Genomic DNA, 16,744 nt, shown 5'->3' with positions numbered 1-16,744 from the left:
GCAGCCCAGGACAGGCAGAGATGAAACAGTTTTGTTTGTGCCTTAAGCAGCATCAGACAGAATAGGAAGATTCAGATCCAAACATAAGCTTTGAAGGGTATAAACCTATATCCCAGTGCACAAATTCTGTCTTCAGTCCCACCTATGCTATCCTAGTGAAGTTAATGAAATTCTGTCTTTGGGGACAGAATTTTGACCACATTTTCATTTTTGGTTGACAAGAATTTAAGTGCACACTTGTTTGTGCAAAACTAAAATTTGGTTTAAAACAGGTCCCTAAATATGCATTTTGAGCTTGATCCAAAGTCAACTGGAATCTTTGCTGGTTTCAAGGATGTTGTCATTTGAAAATGCCTATCTCAACAGAGAACATTCAAAGATCTTCTGTAGACAAAACTACCAAATGAGTCTGCTAATTTGAATTTACATACATGTAGGGCTCTGAATCATGGCACTCAAAGATAAAAGAAAGAGTATTTTCTGCACTGGCCTATAATATTTTTCAGTGGCCATTATTATTTCTATACTGCTCTTGCTATGATGGTTACAACATCTCTTTTTAGTGTAATATTGATGTTGAAAAAAAACAGGGGGGTGGGAATGCTCATAGAAGCGTATTAGAGAATAATTACATGAGAGCACAAGGCTGCTTCTATGCTGTTTATTTTTTGTCAATGCATAATATCACTATAATGTTAATATAGTAATGCTTATTTATTTTTTAATTACAAGTTGCAGTGTGCACACAACAGCCAATTTTTCAATACTAAAAACTGAAACATTTTATGATGTCTCTTTTAAAGTCTTAGTCCTGATTTTAAAAAGTGGTAAGATATTTTTTTTTCATTATTTAAAATTGCTGTTACAAAAATATAGACAAGGGCATCCCCCATGTATGGATTTTTCAGAAGGAACCAAAATCCTGCCCACCTTAATTCACACAAGGAAATCAGCTGATCTCATTTAGATTAGATTCTATTGCTAAATAGAACTGAAATAAGAGGAATGATTATGCATTGAAAAGTAGAAAAGAGAGTGTGGTGGAGGAGAAAAAGGGAATCCGAGATTATTCATGCTAAGTTTCAACCCAATTCAACACAGATTGCCTAATAATAAACCTTGGAAAAAGGAGGCTAGGAACACTGAGGAGTCATGAACACAACCACAAAAAGCACTTCAAAACTGTGACAAGCTTGTAGAGCGTGACGTGTGCATATGCTTATTTTATATATAATAAAATAAGTGTTTTCATTTCACCTTACAGTTCATTTGTAAAGATTTTATGCAATTGCCAAGAGAAAAGTTATGTAATAAAGCAAGCTCCATACCAAGAGATAAAGTGTACTCCATGTGCTTTCCTACATTTTAACACCAAGATTTCATCCATAAAACATAGCAAAGACTAATAAGTCTTCTTTTCTATGGCAGGAGCCAAATTACTTAAATATTTATGGATACATGTTAACCAAAAACAAGACAGCAGTAATTATTAACTCGGTTGTACAGATCATCTCCAAGGCAATTTCTTTAAATTTTTGGCAACTAGCCATTCATCTGCAGAATAAATCCAAAATGATCCATTTAAAAATAAACCTCTTCTGTGCAAAAAGACTGAAATACTTTAGTACATAGAAAGTGATGTTCAATTAACAAATCAGACTCATTGAAAGAAAAGAAAAACAAAATTTGATTCTGCCATTTTCAAGGACATAATTGCAAAATTATGTTGCATTTACTTTAGATTGAAAAAAAAAAAAGATGATACTAAAAATCATGCTGAATGTTACAGGCCACAATCCTGCAGTATGTTGTGTGCAAGATGAATGGCTCATGCAGGCAGAGCCTCACTGCCTTTAATGGAGCAAATCAATGGATGCAGATGTCCCTACGCACAAAAACGAACCCCTGTAGGATCAGGGCTGCAAGGTCCAATATTCCTTGTGTAAAAAATTATCCCACTTTAATCACACACTTGAACTAGACACTATTGGCCAAATCCTATTCCACTTATTAGGTACATAAGTGGATTTAGATGCCTAAGCATAATTTTATTCTAGTCTTCTTGTTTGGCAAAAAAAAGTTTTTATACAAAAAAAGCAAGTGTATTCTCCTCTTCACTTCTTTTTGTGACTTTAAGGTTCAGGGGCTCAAACAGGGTGAAATATGATTGCACTTAAAAACCTAACCCCCCAAAGGAACCTAATAGTTAAAGCAGGATCTCGCTCTTATGGTCTTCCTTAAAGATCTCTAAAAAGAACATGCGTTTAAATAATAAAAAAAATATTATTATAAAACAAACTGACACATTCATAGGACTCAAGATTAAAGATCATTTGTAATATACTGAGGTATATTTCTGAAAGTCTACGCAAGCTCTGCATGAACACTGGTCCCAGCAAAGGGCCTACACACTGGTAGTAATACATCCTAGCAAACCCAAAGGCAAGATGTATTTGGACAACTTTCCAGAGGACTTCCCAGGTGGTGGCTTTGGAAAAAGATACAAACCTGGACTTGATTAGATAAAACTATCTTAACTAGAAGCAAAATATATCTAGCTATTTGGATGAAGTACAAAAAGACAGCCAGTTCCAAGGAGCAATTAAAAACTGGGCCACTGATAATAACTTATAAAATATAAAAGTCACCAAAGTTCAAGGTTGGTAGCTATATTTTCCCAGCACATATCTTTACAGATGTTTCTGCAATAGAATAAGAGCTAACACTTCATCTTTTTCACTTTTTCACCTGTCTTTTTTTAAATAAGCAGTATATTGCCAAACAACACATAATGAGTAAATTTGGTTTTGACTGGTAATATTGAAGGAGGTTTCTTGTGTGTTCTAGGAGACCCTTAGGGGAGGAAAAGCAAATAGGCTGTAGCTCCCAAATCATCCATTTGAAGGTAAAAAAGAAGCTTACAAGGAGATACAGCCAGAGACTGGTACCAACATAAAGACAGCTCCCTAACATAGGCCAAGGAGTTAACAGTTAAATGCTACAAACAGGGACTGTAGATCTATAAAATGACCATTTTTTATCAAGGGTGATATCTTTTATTAGACCAACTGCATAGTTGTGATAGAGTTAGACAACCTGATGAAGAATGTCTTGCAACTGAAAGCTTGTCTAACTCTATCCTAACTATGCAGTTGGTCCAATAAAAGATATCACCCTAAGAAATCCTTGCCTCTCACAAAAGCCCTAGACCATCACAACTCCAACATCACTCTGTTATCATTTTTATAAGGGAATTATCCTTCTCTCTCTCTCAATCTGTTTCTGAAACAGCCCCTGAGAGCTGTGCACCTGTCAGAAAAGTGTTTTATATATATATATATATATATATATATACACACACACACACACACACACACACACACACACACACACAAATAAAACTGCTACTACAGATAGACAAAAATATTTAATTTTCAAAGCTCAAATTGTAGGCATTTAAAATAGAACAGTTTACATTATAAGTATGCATGTTATATAGTGTGTACAATTTGACCCACACATGGTATCCATGACGGCACTCACTTTTGAACTAGGTGCTCATTGATTCAAATCTCAGTCCATCATTGGAGGGCCTACTTAGTTTTCACATATGAGAAAAGAAACTGCATCACAAGAGTATCCTTCACATGAAAGGTTACATTTAACCCTGTTCTGGCTCAGAAGTTACAGATCTGCTATCCAAAACCAGCACTGGGTAAACTTGATATTCAAACCAACATGCCTTCTCTTTGTACAGTGGCTCTCAACCACGGTGCCCCAAGATCCTTTGACGGGTGCTGCTGAGGTATAAGGAGATAAGACAGGTGTGAGCAGATAAGCTCAGGTTCAGGCTCATCCCCACCTAGTCACTCCCTTCCCCTACTACCTGGTATTCTGCAGGGAGGTAATTAAGCACTGTAATAAATAAATTAGTTTCACAAAGTTATGGAGGTGTGCTTTCAGTTAAATGAGGGGTACCTTGAGTCTATAAAGGTTGATAACTGCTATCTTAAAATAGATTGTGTCCCGAGTTGCGTGAACTCAGCAGTAGCTTTCATGCAAGTCACTACTTTTCTCGATGGTCACTCTACACCACCAGCTGTGCCTTGTAGTTATGGTGGATTGTGGAGTCCAAAAAGCTCTAACTCTACTATTTCATACATAAAACTTGAACAATTCACACCCAAGTTCCTTGGGAAGAAGCAGTTTTCTTTTTATTTATTTTGTTATGTTATGCACATCTGTGACGATGCAAAAAGAGCAAACACATAATGAGCAAATAATCCACTATAACCTGGAAATCTTTTCAGATCACAAAGCTGATGCTCTCTCAAGATCCACCTGAACTTCACTTTTCATATTTTCATGTCATATCAGGCAAAAGAAATGGCCATTCTCTACCACTTCTCTGTACCATGATTTCCTATATGTAAATAGATAACTCGCAAGCAGGCAGGATTTTTTTCACTTTCCTACGACCCCCATTTGCTCTTTATATACCTTGCCTTTCCCCCTCACTCTAGCTCCCTCCCTCTAATTTTTCTTTTCTTCCTTTTCTCCTTTTTTCTCTATAAAAGTTCTACCCCTTTTATTCTTTCATTCTGCCCCTTTCCGATAGGTCTTGTTTCACCCTTCCTCTTTTTCCCCCTGTATCAGCATTACCCACCACACTCCTCATCAGTCCTACATACAGGAAAGTTCAGAGTATGTGAACAACAATCTCCCTGCCTGAGTTTTGCTACTTGAAACATAAGATCCCTCCTCATTCTGTTCTCATAAACCCAGGCTGCATCTGTTGATCCTTTACTGATGCTCCTCTCCATCACAGATTACTAAAGGAAGTTTTATAGATTTTACAAGAGCCCAGGGGTTCTGTACTATTGATGAGGACTCAAAGTCAGAGTCCACCACTGCTCTATCTTAGCTCTGTTCTGGGCTCGCTACATTCCAGTGTACCTTACTTTTTAAAACAATTTTGGGATACCTTGAGCATAAATGCTGAAATTTAATATAGAAAACCTAACTCTGTAAAGCTAGGAGCTCTTAGGATTTGTTGTGTAAAATTTGGCATGCTTTAAGAAGTGAATCTTACCCTGATAGACTATAACAGCTCTTTTGTTTCTGTAACTCCTGCTCGATGGAAAGATTATACACTCAATCAACCATAATGGCTCCCACTAAGACAAACCAGTCTATTGTATCAATTTTACTCCAAGCATGAATACTAAATCCATGCCAAAATCTGTCTAGTAATACCATACAGATATTTTTAACCAAGTAATCTGTTTGCATTCTCCTCACACGTTCCATGATAGCAACGCATTCATTAAGAACAATACGTCAGTTAATTAAATGAAAAATCCATTATTTAAATAATAAATCCATTATTAAATAACAATGACTTATTGGATATAACCACAAACATACATCAGACCATTTCTTTTTTTGTTTTAAGATGTTCTATAATAGAATCCCATATTAGCCATAGACAATAAAAAAAAAAATTGTCCTCTGAGACCCATATAGAAGACCTATGTGCATAGAATATTTGCTAAATACACCATGTATGATCTTTATAAAAATTGGCAAACAATTATTTCCCAAATTTACCCCCAATAGTCCTAACAAACCAGTAGCTAAAAGCTTGTTTTCTAATCACAATGCATGATGGAAATGTTTGGGGACAGAAGACAGAATCTCAGTTGCTAATGTTAGTCTAAAATACTGTTTCAATTATTATTGAAGAAGGTGCATATTTGGAAATCTGACATCTCAGCTGGCATTAGTTATTTAAAAATAGACTATTAAACCCTCTCGAGATACAATCTTTATAATGAGTCTGATTATTATTAGGGAAAAGGAAGCTGGGAAGGAAATTCAAGTACAGTAACAAACACCTGGAAAGTCTCCTGAGACTTTCGTATTTAGACTCACTGAAATACAGCTAATCTTGAATTCATTATCACAGGAACACCGTTTTGGTTTAAGTAGTTATCACACCTCTTCATGTTTATTTTCAACTGTCACCTGAAATCAGAAATGTCTAAGGATATCTGCAGCATGACTGGCAAAGAAGCAAACTCTTAACTAATGGTAATATAGTCCCAAGCCAAAACTGAATGAAGTAAATGGATTAAGATATAGTTACTACTGCACTGCACAAAGTCATCACCTAAGATACTTTATTTCTGTGCAAAATGTGAAGAATGAATGCAAACTGAAAATGACATTTGCTAACTCTCAAGTAGGTCTGAAAACCTGACTTTATGAGCCTTCATTATGGCCATGGTTTGGAAAGCATTATTTTTGCCAGCATATACACAATGTTTGAACTTGGGTTTTGAAAATTAAATATACATCTGTGTCCAGATTTCTTACTAGAAGAGATTAAAAATAAATGAACTGCTTCCAGTTTTAATTCTCTTCCATACAAAATGCTCTCTTTTGAAGGCAACCACAAAACCTGATGTCCTGTTGATCATTTGTGAGGTTCAGTCTTCCTCAGCTCTAGGCTGATTTAAAAAAAAAAAAAAATTAAAAAAATATCAAAGTTATCCTTCTCTCTGTAGAGATACATACGAGGTGAGGAGGAAGGGGAGAGATGAGAAACTTATAAACTATGTGAATGTTGAAATTAGATGAGAAGATCTCTGTAAGGGTGCCTACTCTCTTCTTAAAGGCAAAAGCTTAATTACCTTTAATGTACATGCACACAAATGGACAATCATTTATCTTCAGTTGAAGTCAACAGGAATTTTGCCTTGACTACATTTTCCATTTTCTATGAATAGGAAAATGATCCCTTATATCACAAAGGATTTCTCTGTAGCTTTCGTTACTTCAGAAGACTGAATGCCAGATAGCAGGCCATACGCTTGGGCTTGATTTCTACCGAAGTCAAAACTAAACCTTCCAATGGATAAGGAAGATAAGGTTCACTATGTTGAGTTCATGTCTTCCAATCTTTTCTTGTACACCTGTCTTTCCATTTATTATGGGTCTTTCAGGTCATATTATTGCATACAATGATTTCTAGAGAACTGTAAATTAATTCTCATATTTATTTTACAGTGAAGTAGGCCAAGAAATTATCCTTATTATAAATTAAGAATTTTTATCAAACTAAAAGAAGAAAAAAAATATTTCAGACAAATGTGTTCTGTTAAGAATGTGATGTCACATTCAAATTATTTAAGCAGAACTCCCTTTATATACCATATTCAGTCCATAACTCTTAGTTATGCTTGATAAAATTAACCACATATCAACAAACCCTGTGCCAAGTTTATCAGATTGTCTAACAAGGCTTTACACGGTTTCATGTTTTTTCCAGAAGCTAGACCTTTCATTAAAATACTATCAAGAACAGCTATAAAATGTTCTCAAACCAATACCAAGTTTTCCACTCATTTATTTTGTGTGTGTGTGCATGTGCACATGCATCTGCACATGAGCACATTTGCATAAGTCACACAAACTAACACTCTTCAGTAGAGATAAACTTTAGCAGATTCTCTACTGTCATACACACACACAGACCACATACTATCTCCAGCAAAAAACCTTACTAGTTTGATATGGCTAGTAGATATTTATAAAAGGCAACTATTTATCTCCATATCTGTGCTACCCACATTACAATCTACTTTTCATTAAATGTGGTTTTGTGTCTGTGGCACTTAAACTTTCTGAAAAGACCTTGGCACTAAATTCCATACTGATAATTATCTAAATTAGAAGTCCATAAGTTTTCTTAAAAGAAGCATTGTATTACATATTAGTTAATCTATTAGAAATAAAGATTAGAAATATGGAGCCTACTCTTGGCGAAACTATTGGAAGTTTTACCGTTTTCCACCACAGCAGGATCAAGCACTCTATTAGCAAGTCTTCAAAGATAAACATTTAGAAGCTACAGCATATAATTCTATGCATTAGGTCTAATGGTATCATTATACTATGGATCATTTTTCCCACAGAACTTCCTCAGTTTATTAAAAATAACAGCACACTTGACAATAGCATTAGACTGAGCAAAACTGCATTTTTAAACGATACTAATCCAGGCCAGAGCAATGAACTATTTGGAAAAATACATCAGTGGATACAGAAGTCAGCATAAGAAAGGAGAAAAAAAAAAAAAAACCCTGTTAATATAACTTTTTTTTTTTTTTAAAGAAGAGCATGTACATCATTAACTACCAACAATGTTCCAATGACCATGTTTATTTTATCTTGCAACTATCTGCCAAGAACAGTAACAAATAGGAAAGTTTGTTTTAAATGTGACACATCTCCTTATTAGCCCATGTATTTGTTAATAAGTATTTAACATGTAACATTTGCTGCTAGCACATTTTAGCATCTGTATGGTGCCTATATTCCAATAAGTACCTGCAAACACAGGGCCAAATTCTGTGAGTTGACAAATAAAGTGCTTTAGGATAGAATCTGAAGGATCCGTAGAAAACTGTAGAATCTGACCCATAAACGTTTACATGGAAATAAAAAGACTGCTAAACAGTGTCAGCATAATCCTTGAAGAGCTCCTCGGCCTTATGATAGTTTCAAAGCTGCTGCTATACTCTCAACAGTTCATTAGCCTCCCAGATAATGAAACAGAACACACAAGTGATTTAGTTAACTTATCCCATGAGCAACTTCATCATTTTAGCAACTATAGACCATTTCAACTGTTTTGATAACGGATACAAAGAGCATAGATAATTAAACTTATAGCCTAAAAACTTTTTTTTAAAACCCTTCTTTGGCTAATAATGACCACTGGAAACATAAGTTAGGTAAAGAGAACATTTCATTTGCATTAAAAAGTAGAAGAGTGTGGGAGTTTTCTAGCAGTACACTTCATAAAACACAAAATCTTACATTCCTAACAAGCTCAGAAATGAAACCAGGTCTGTGAGGGGAAAAATAAAGCCCTCAGTCTGACCTCAAGTCCAGCGCCAGAGTCAGAAAGATCTGTGATAAAGCACAAGGCCAACTTCTGGTGACATGAATCGGCTATTCCTCAACGGGCCTTCAACTCATCCATTGCAACACAGCAGGGTCCCACGTGGAATTCAGCTTGGGAAAAGGGATAAAGAAACCTGCCTGGGCAGAGACTGAGACTCTGGTGCACCCAATTCCCAACCTTCCCCTGCACATTTCAGCACTTTTGGCTGAGTGGCAGGAGGAAAGCCTGTAGGTTTGCAAGCGTTTGGCAGGCAGACTCAGGGCTCTGGCTCGGGGAAAGCACCTGGGGTCTGAGGGCGGGGCGGCTGCCCATCGGCCACGACTTGCAAGGAAAAGAAACCAGGTGCACGAGGCTGCGAGCAGGAAGCAAGGTCCTCGGCCGGCGCTCCGGGCTGCAGTGCGGCCCGGCCGTCGGCAGGGGGCGCCCTTGCACGAGCAAAGCCGGGCTCGCCTGCTTCCCACAGCCTGGAAACTCCGGCGCCCGCTCCGCAGCGCTGGCTGCACGGCTCGAGCGGTAGCAACTACATAGTAAGACTGTCAATAAAGCGCACAAGCTTTGAACATGCTGTGAGTCATAACATAAAAATAACCCTTAATGTCTCTATTGCAGATGATTAATCTACCGGATGTTTTTCCCCTCCTTGGGGGTTCATGGGCCGTGCACCTGAGCAGCCGAAATCCCACCCCCTCCGGGTCAGTGTGTTCCCCGGGAGTGGGGGGGGGGGATGTTTTATCCCCCCCCCCCGCCATCAGCAGGGAGGTTTCCATTGGTAACGCCTCCTGTGCCGTGTAGGCAACCAGGGCCCTTGCCAGCATCTCTCCGGGCAGAGAGTAGAACAAGTCCTTAACAGGCTTAACATGCACAGGAGGGAAAGAACAGCAAGAGACTGGGGGGCTGTTTTGATGACCTGGAGTCGAAACCATCGCACAATGTGGCCAAATGAAAAATTATCACATCCCTCCCCGCCAGCTTCTCATCATCACCATCATCATCGTGTCTTCAGGAGAGAAAGGGGGTGGGGGTGGAGGGAGCTCAGTACTCACCATATTGACTTCTGAGACCATATCTATACTGGCAATGTCTATGTTCATACCGACAGCCACGGGGGGACCTGCAACCCAACAAGATGGTCCGCAATGTGATCTCTGAGAACTTAACTCGTTCTTCCCACACTTACCAGGACTCATCACGCGGCGAAATGGCGTGAGTTTGCCTTTAATTAAACCCCAAATCCCGAACACCCCCCGTCCACCCCCCAAGCCAGGCTCGCATTTGCTCCACGCCAAAGCCATCAGTTCACGGTATGTTCACCCTTCGCCTTCGCCGGCAGCTGTGGGGACATTTTATGTAACATGCACACACGTGTGAATAATGGGGGCTGTGGATCCCCCGGCTGGAGCCACACACACACACCAGATCACTGCCTGAACCACTTCGACCTGATGCCGGGATGGGGGATGACTGAACATTTTAACTCCTTCTAGTCAGTACATGCGATGTGCAAAGTGAGAACGGGCAATTGCAGCTGAGCTCCCAGTGATTTACATCAGGCTCTTAGGTCTGGGCTATGTAGCACTGGCATAATGTATGAAGGGGGGTATCAAAGCTAGACCGAGTGTCCAATGATCCCCTGGGTTTTTAGACTAAAAAAAAACAACAAACCCAACTAGTTCAAAGTAGGAATATACAAGGGGTTAAATGACATTTTTAACAGCACATCTTGTACTCAAACAGCACGGATCACAGCCACGCTAGGATCGTTGGAATGAACGCTGGATAAACTTAAAAGATTTGCATCTCAATAAAGCCAATTAACTAAGGGTTTAATTACGGGTTAATAAATTATCCGCGCAAACACACACTCACACACACACGAGAGACAGAGAGAGCGATTACAAACATACAGGAGATTTAAATGATCGCATTAAGAGCGCCCTGGGCTAAGAAAATTGAGTAACAATTGGCTTAACTTTAAATCAGCTTGCGAAAATGGTAACACACACACACACACATCCACAACACGTTTGGGAGCACACACACACAGAGGACACACAGCCCGGGTATGTAGCATCTCTTATTCAAAAGCAAATTACCTCCAAAATCTGGCCTCAAGCGAATGTCATAGCCTTTCAGCAGTCTATCCACGGTCTCTTTTACCAGTGACATATTGCTAGGGTCATTGACACTAAAAAATAACAATAACACACAGATCTTATTTCTCAGCTCCAATCTGCACATTCCTATTAACAGCCAGTAGCATACAGTGCAATTCCAAGTGAAGTAAAAGAGAGATCTCCATCACTCACCTCTGAGCACACACCACTGCTATTATTAAGGGGAATGACCAAATCCCAAAGTAACCCTTTCTCCGGACTCTCACCATCCCTTTGGCTTTTGATATGATTTTGGGTTTCAGTGAAGAGAAGAAGAGATCCAACTTATTCTGGCCAGTGCAGTAATTCTAATGTGAGGCGCATGCGCACGGCGTACCACAACATCAAAAGGAGCAGTGGTTGCTGCTGGAGATCGAGCAAATTTCCTTGCCAAAAAAAAAAAAAAAAAAAGAAGAAGAATTAAAGGGGAAGAAGGAAATGCATTATTTAAAAAAAAAAGTCATCCACAGGAGGATCAATTGTATTTTTGTTGTCCTTTTTTGTTAGTATATAACATTGACTACAGCCAGCCTGGAAGTTTCAGGAGTTGCAGGGTAGAAGCAGTTTTGCAACCTAGTTTAAAAGAAGGGGGGGGGGGGGGGGGAGGTTGTGCAGAATCGGGTTGGAAACAGGGGAGAAAATAAGGTTAAAAAATAGGCATGCAAAGCATACATATGGTACAAGAAGCAGAAAAGGTGGTGGTGGAGGCAGGGGGGGCGGTGTTTAACTTTATGCTCCCTGGAAACAACAGCCTAAATGGCAGATGAGGTGCACAGAGAGGGACCTGGGTTTGCAATGGGCGCGGGGGCGGGGGGATCTGAGCCTCCACTATTTCTCAGGGTGAGGGAAAAATTGAAAGGATGACGAATAGTTTCTTGGGAGAAGGGATCGCAATGTTTCCCACCCCTCCGGCGGGGCTGCTCGAGGGCAGGGGGGCTGGGGGGGGGGGGTCCTCTAATGACGTCCCTGCTTAGGCAGGTCTCAGGGTTATTTATAACGTGCAAGAGGGTGACAAATTTGGAAGGAAAAAAAAATGCTAACGTCTCCCTTCTATCGCCTCCGTCCTATTTTCGCCTGGCACCTCCTAGAGCAGCTCCAATGGCTCGGGGGGAGCTCGCGTTATATCACACATGCAGCGCTACGGCTCTGCCTTGAGCAGCAAGGCGAGTTCCTCAGGTAGATGCAGCCCGGCCGGGGGGGGAGGGGGGGGAGGGGCGAGAAAAGACCCCGCCGAGCAGCCCGGGGCTTCGGGCTCAGCCAGACCCGGTGCAGCTCCGCTCGCCGACCCGCCTTACCTTTGTGGGCAAAGCACCAGAGCTGCTGAAACGCAGGGTTTGCTCGAATTAACGCTTCAGGAGCAAGCAGAGACGAGCAGGGAGCTGATTTGGGGATGTTTTGAGTGACATTTAAATCCCGAGCAGAAGAGAGAGAGGAGAAAAGGGGGAAAAAAAAAAAGAGAGCGAGGACTTAAATCATTCCTTGCAAATCTGTCCGCTGCTTGGAGCTCCCTTTACACCTCCTCCTCAGCTCAATACCCACTTGGCCCCGCGGATCTGTGCTGCTTCACTGAACGGATCCGGGGTGGGCACACGTCCTCGCCTCGCCCGGCTGGCACGGGGACGGGCATGGGGCAGGACCGCTTTGATTCCTCAATTAACAAAAGAAGTGTTTCATTCGCTGCAGGGAAGGGGGGGCAAGGGCGCGTGCTGCACAGAGAGACGTGAACCGCGGCTGGGGAGCAGAAAGCCTCGGCTCTCCCCTGAATAAACGTTTAGTCATCCCGCGCCAGGAGCCCCACGGCGGGCACCCCGCGCCCTCGCGCTGAAGCCCGTGGCCGGGTGAGAGGCCGCCCCGAATGCGCGCACTTCAATCTGCCAGCAGCCGCCTGGGACCGCCGGGAGAAGGCTCGTTTTAAACAGAGGCCTCGTTTAATCGTGCAGCTACACAGGCGTGGGTGCATGGGACGCACGCCCACGGGAGCGCGAGCGGGGCAGCGATGCCCGGCCCGTTGCCTGGGGGCGAAGCACCGGCTCTGGCCCCGGCGGCACAGCCGAGCCGAGCCTCTGCAGCTGCAGCGTGCGCCAGCCACGAGCCGGTCCCCGCGCCCGGCCGCCCACGTGATGCCCAGGCAGCCGCTCGGCGGGGCCCTGGGGCCCGGCTCCCGCGTCACCGCGGGCAAGAGCGCGGGGGGACACGCGGGAGCACCGCCGAGAGGAGAAATGAGGGGCATGAAGAGCCCTGGGAAATGGGCTGAGGAGTAGCAGGGATTTCAGAAAACAGCGCATAGGAAAGGGGAGGAATGAAGGAAGAAAGCCCTAGGTAGAGAGAGCCAGGGGCAGGGAGCGCTGGGGGGGCGCTTGCAGGTTTAAAGGCGCAGGGGGAAAGTGCAGCACTGGACGCTTTGAAGGAAGCGGGTTGGGAAAGGCTAATGGGTGCCAAACCAGGCAGCCCTTTAAGAAGAGTCTGCAGGCTGGTAAAGAGACATGCAAGCCATTGGCGATGAGTAGGGGTTGCTCGTGCACCCCCTGAAAATGGCAGCGCACCCCCTGTGAAAAGGTGGCACTGACACTGCCAGTGGTGCCTGCGGGCAGTTGCCACTCACCATCCCCACCCCTCGCTGCCAACACCACTGGTGGCATCTGCAGGCGGTCCATGATCACTGCTGGCCACTGCTGACATCTGAGGGTGATTGCCAAAAGCCCGTCAGTTGGCACTCGCTACCTCCCCCCCGCTGCTGACAGCGCCAGGGCAACCTGCAGGAACTCCCCGTTTACTGCCACCATGCTCCCGCCACTGTCAGCGCCACCACCACCTGCAGAAGCTCACCATGCCCCCCCAGCCTCGGGGTGGGGGGCACACGGTGTTCATGCTGCAAGTACAGTGCTCAAGTCTCCTGGTTCCTGTATGGAGGGCCAGGGTCCACCCTGGTTTGGCGTCAACTGATCATCTGTCTGCCCTTCAAAAGAATGCCTTAGAATAACACAGGTTCTCCTTTCAACAGTTGGGCACAGGCCACAGGCACAAGATGCAGATCTACCTCCATCTTCCAAACATTGACTGAAGCAGTAAAATACACTGATCAAATAATCGATCTGGATGGTCACCTTCCACAGAACGTCACCTTCAAAAGGAACAAATGCAGCTTTTTATGAAAGATTTTTGCTTCCACTGAGAAATGTAGACCCCCCCACCCCTTCCTTCTTTTTGAAGGATGGAGGAGAAAGAAAGGCAACATTTTGATTAGGAAAACTCAGACTCAGCTCCCCATTTTGGCAACTGGGGAAAAATTATACTTCTGAACTCTTAAGAGTAAGAGCTGAAGAGTGTTTAGTAAATCAGAAATTTCTTACCTGTGCATTATAAAAAGAACTTTATGACTACTGTATTTCATGGTATATAAGTTGAGTTTTTGAGCCAAATTTTTAACCCTTAAAATTCAACCTCAACTTGTACACCATCCCCTGCAAGCAATGCTACTGGGACCCCCCTGGGAGCTCCCTGGCAGCTCGGGCAGCGCGTGGCCTGCTGGCAGCCTACACAGCAGACCCCAGGGAGTGTTGCTGCTGCAGAGGGGAGAAACAAGCCCTGCTTGCAGCTTAGGTGCTGTCCTCACTGCTTGTGCCTTCAGCAGGGGCCTGCGGCTCATAGGACGCCTGGCACCACCCAGGAAGGGGCTGGCTTGCCCCAGGGCAGCATGGGGCGTTGGGCAGCAATGCCTGCCAGCACGCTGCCTCTCCCATAGCCTGTTCGGGCTTCCAGCACCTCACACACCAAGGCGGGGTTGACCTATACACCAGACATACAAAAATTCTACCTTTTTTTTACCGAAATAGGGGGTTGACTTATACACTGTGATGACCTATACACTATAAAATGTACTAAGTGAAAAATGTCCTTTAGGTAATTGTTACAATCTCAAAGGGCATTATTTCTGTTCAAGCTTGAGAAATACATGAACTTTTATTGCATTATGGCTACTATAGATCCATTCACCCTATTTACCAGTGGAGGTATGTATTCTCACATGACTGGGATACTTCATTGCCAAAAGTAATTGAAAAATGACCCCCAAAGGCAGGCAGTGGATGTTTTCTAAAACAAACTCTTTATTCATACAGCTATGTATGATAGGCATTTAGTTCTTTCTACAACCATTTGTTAAAACATGCAGTCTCATGGTGAAATTCATTGATCTTGCCAATTTGTTCTCACCTGAAAACACTTCTATTCATACCATATTTGATGCTGAGTTATTATATGATCTTTGATATTATCATCATATTTAATTGTCATTCAATCATTCCATTGTCCCTATCTTGAGCATGAATCAGGTGAAGGCCAGAGGTTCACAAGGTGCTAGACCAGTGAAAGTTCTCTCTCTAATGTCACTTCACATCAGGGCTAGAAATATGCCATGGGTCCACACAGGAGAAAAATGAACCAAATTCATATGGTAATGATTCCAGTCTTTATAGTGATTTTCTAGGTGAACAGATAGCAGAACTCAGAACAGTGCTATACTTAAGCACTGAAAAGCAAATATTTTGTTTATGAATGTGTTTACAATAAATATGAACCGGTTGCAATAGTAATGTGTATACAGTATGGGCAAGCAGCAAAGACATTTTAGAAAAACAGAAAGTATTGCAAGTAAATTAGGTTTTTTTAGCCATCTCGGGATGCAAAACAGTCACCAGAGTCTCAAAGACTAGTCATTCCCTTTAGCACTCCCATGAGTGTTCTGCACCTCATGGAATCAAGTCCAAAGATGGGGTGACACAGAAGGAAGGTTATGAGAAAAAAACAGTACTTAAACTGTAATGTAATACCTCTAAAGAAATGCATTTTCTCTAAAATGTATTACCATTTGCAGACACATAATGCTTCTACTGTACATTTGGAAGGAACGGCATCCCATACAGGAAGCCTCACACAAATTAGGTTGGTAAAGTAGGATAATTTTGCCAATTACAAATATCACCATTACCTCAAATTTGGGTCACATAGATATTTATAAAGTCAGTCCCAGTTGTGCAGGCATGCATGCATGCATGCATGGGCAAACACAGGCATATATATCATAATACAGTGATGATATCCTACAGTAAAATACACAATAGTCATCAAATACTTTCTTGTATGGTTCCACAATTTAACATTCACTTTTGATTGTCTTTTTTGCTCTCTAATCACTGGTTCAGAACTACCAGTGTATTTTGAACCACTTAGCAGCTTCAAAAAAGCTACTATTCGCTATAAGCTTCTCACCAAAAGACTTCTTTTCCTCCAGTGTGCCTGTGTGGGGTGGATGGAGCAGCAGAAAAAACACCACTTGTTTGGACAGGTCACATTAAAGGATGTGAGGGCCCTACATCATGCCACATTTCAGGGTCTTTTCTACAGACAAAAAAATCCCAGTACAACTTAAACTGTAAAGTAATTCTATATTCATTTTCTGTAACAGAAATAACATGCTGTGGTGTATATAGAATAAGAGTTTTGGGCCAGACTGTCTGCTAGTATAAGTCAATGTGTTTCACTGAAGTCAATGGTAAAAGATAGGCCAATTTAGTCCAAAGTGATCTGTCACATTGTTTCTTTACTTCTGACTATACCA

The 16,744-nt window shown here is 42.0% G+C and overlaps 1 protein-coding gene across 4 annotated transcripts in view; it reads right to left on the bottom strand.

Moving 5' to 3' along the window:
- Positions 1-12,866, bottom strand: part of GABRB2 (gamma-aminobutyric acid type A receptor subunit beta2) — a 284,788-nt gene extending 271,922 nt beyond the window's left edge. The window contains exons 1-4 of one of the 4 annotated variants that reach the window (XM_014597681.3): positions 12,423-12,866; positions 11,281-11,513; positions 11,068-11,159; positions 10,018-10,085 (exon numbers count right to left, since the gene is read on the bottom strand). In XM_014597681.3, coding sequence (XP_014453167.1) covers positions 10,018-10,085; positions 11,068-11,159; positions 11,281-11,357 — 237 coding nt within the window. In that variant the 5' untranslated portion in view covers positions 11,358-11,513; positions 12,423-12,866. Of the gene's footprint in view, positions 1-10,017; positions 10,379-11,067; positions 11,160-11,280; positions 11,514-12,422 lie in introns of those variants that run through there. The other 3 variants (XM_014597682.3, XM_059733472.1, XM_059733473.1) reach the window with 3 other exon arrangements.
- Between the last annotated feature and the right edge of the window lie 3,878 nt (positions 12,867-16,744).

The sequence above is a fragment of the Alligator mississippiensis genome, chromosome 9, assembly GCF_030867095.1.
Source record: "Alligator mississippiensis isolate rAllMis1 chromosome 9, rAllMis1, whole genome shotgun sequence".
NCBI lineage: Eukaryota > Metazoa > Chordata > Crocodylia > Alligatoridae > Alligator > Alligator mississippiensis.
Note: the sequence above shows the minus strand (reverse complement) of the source record. Positions and strands in the feature narration are given on the sequence as shown.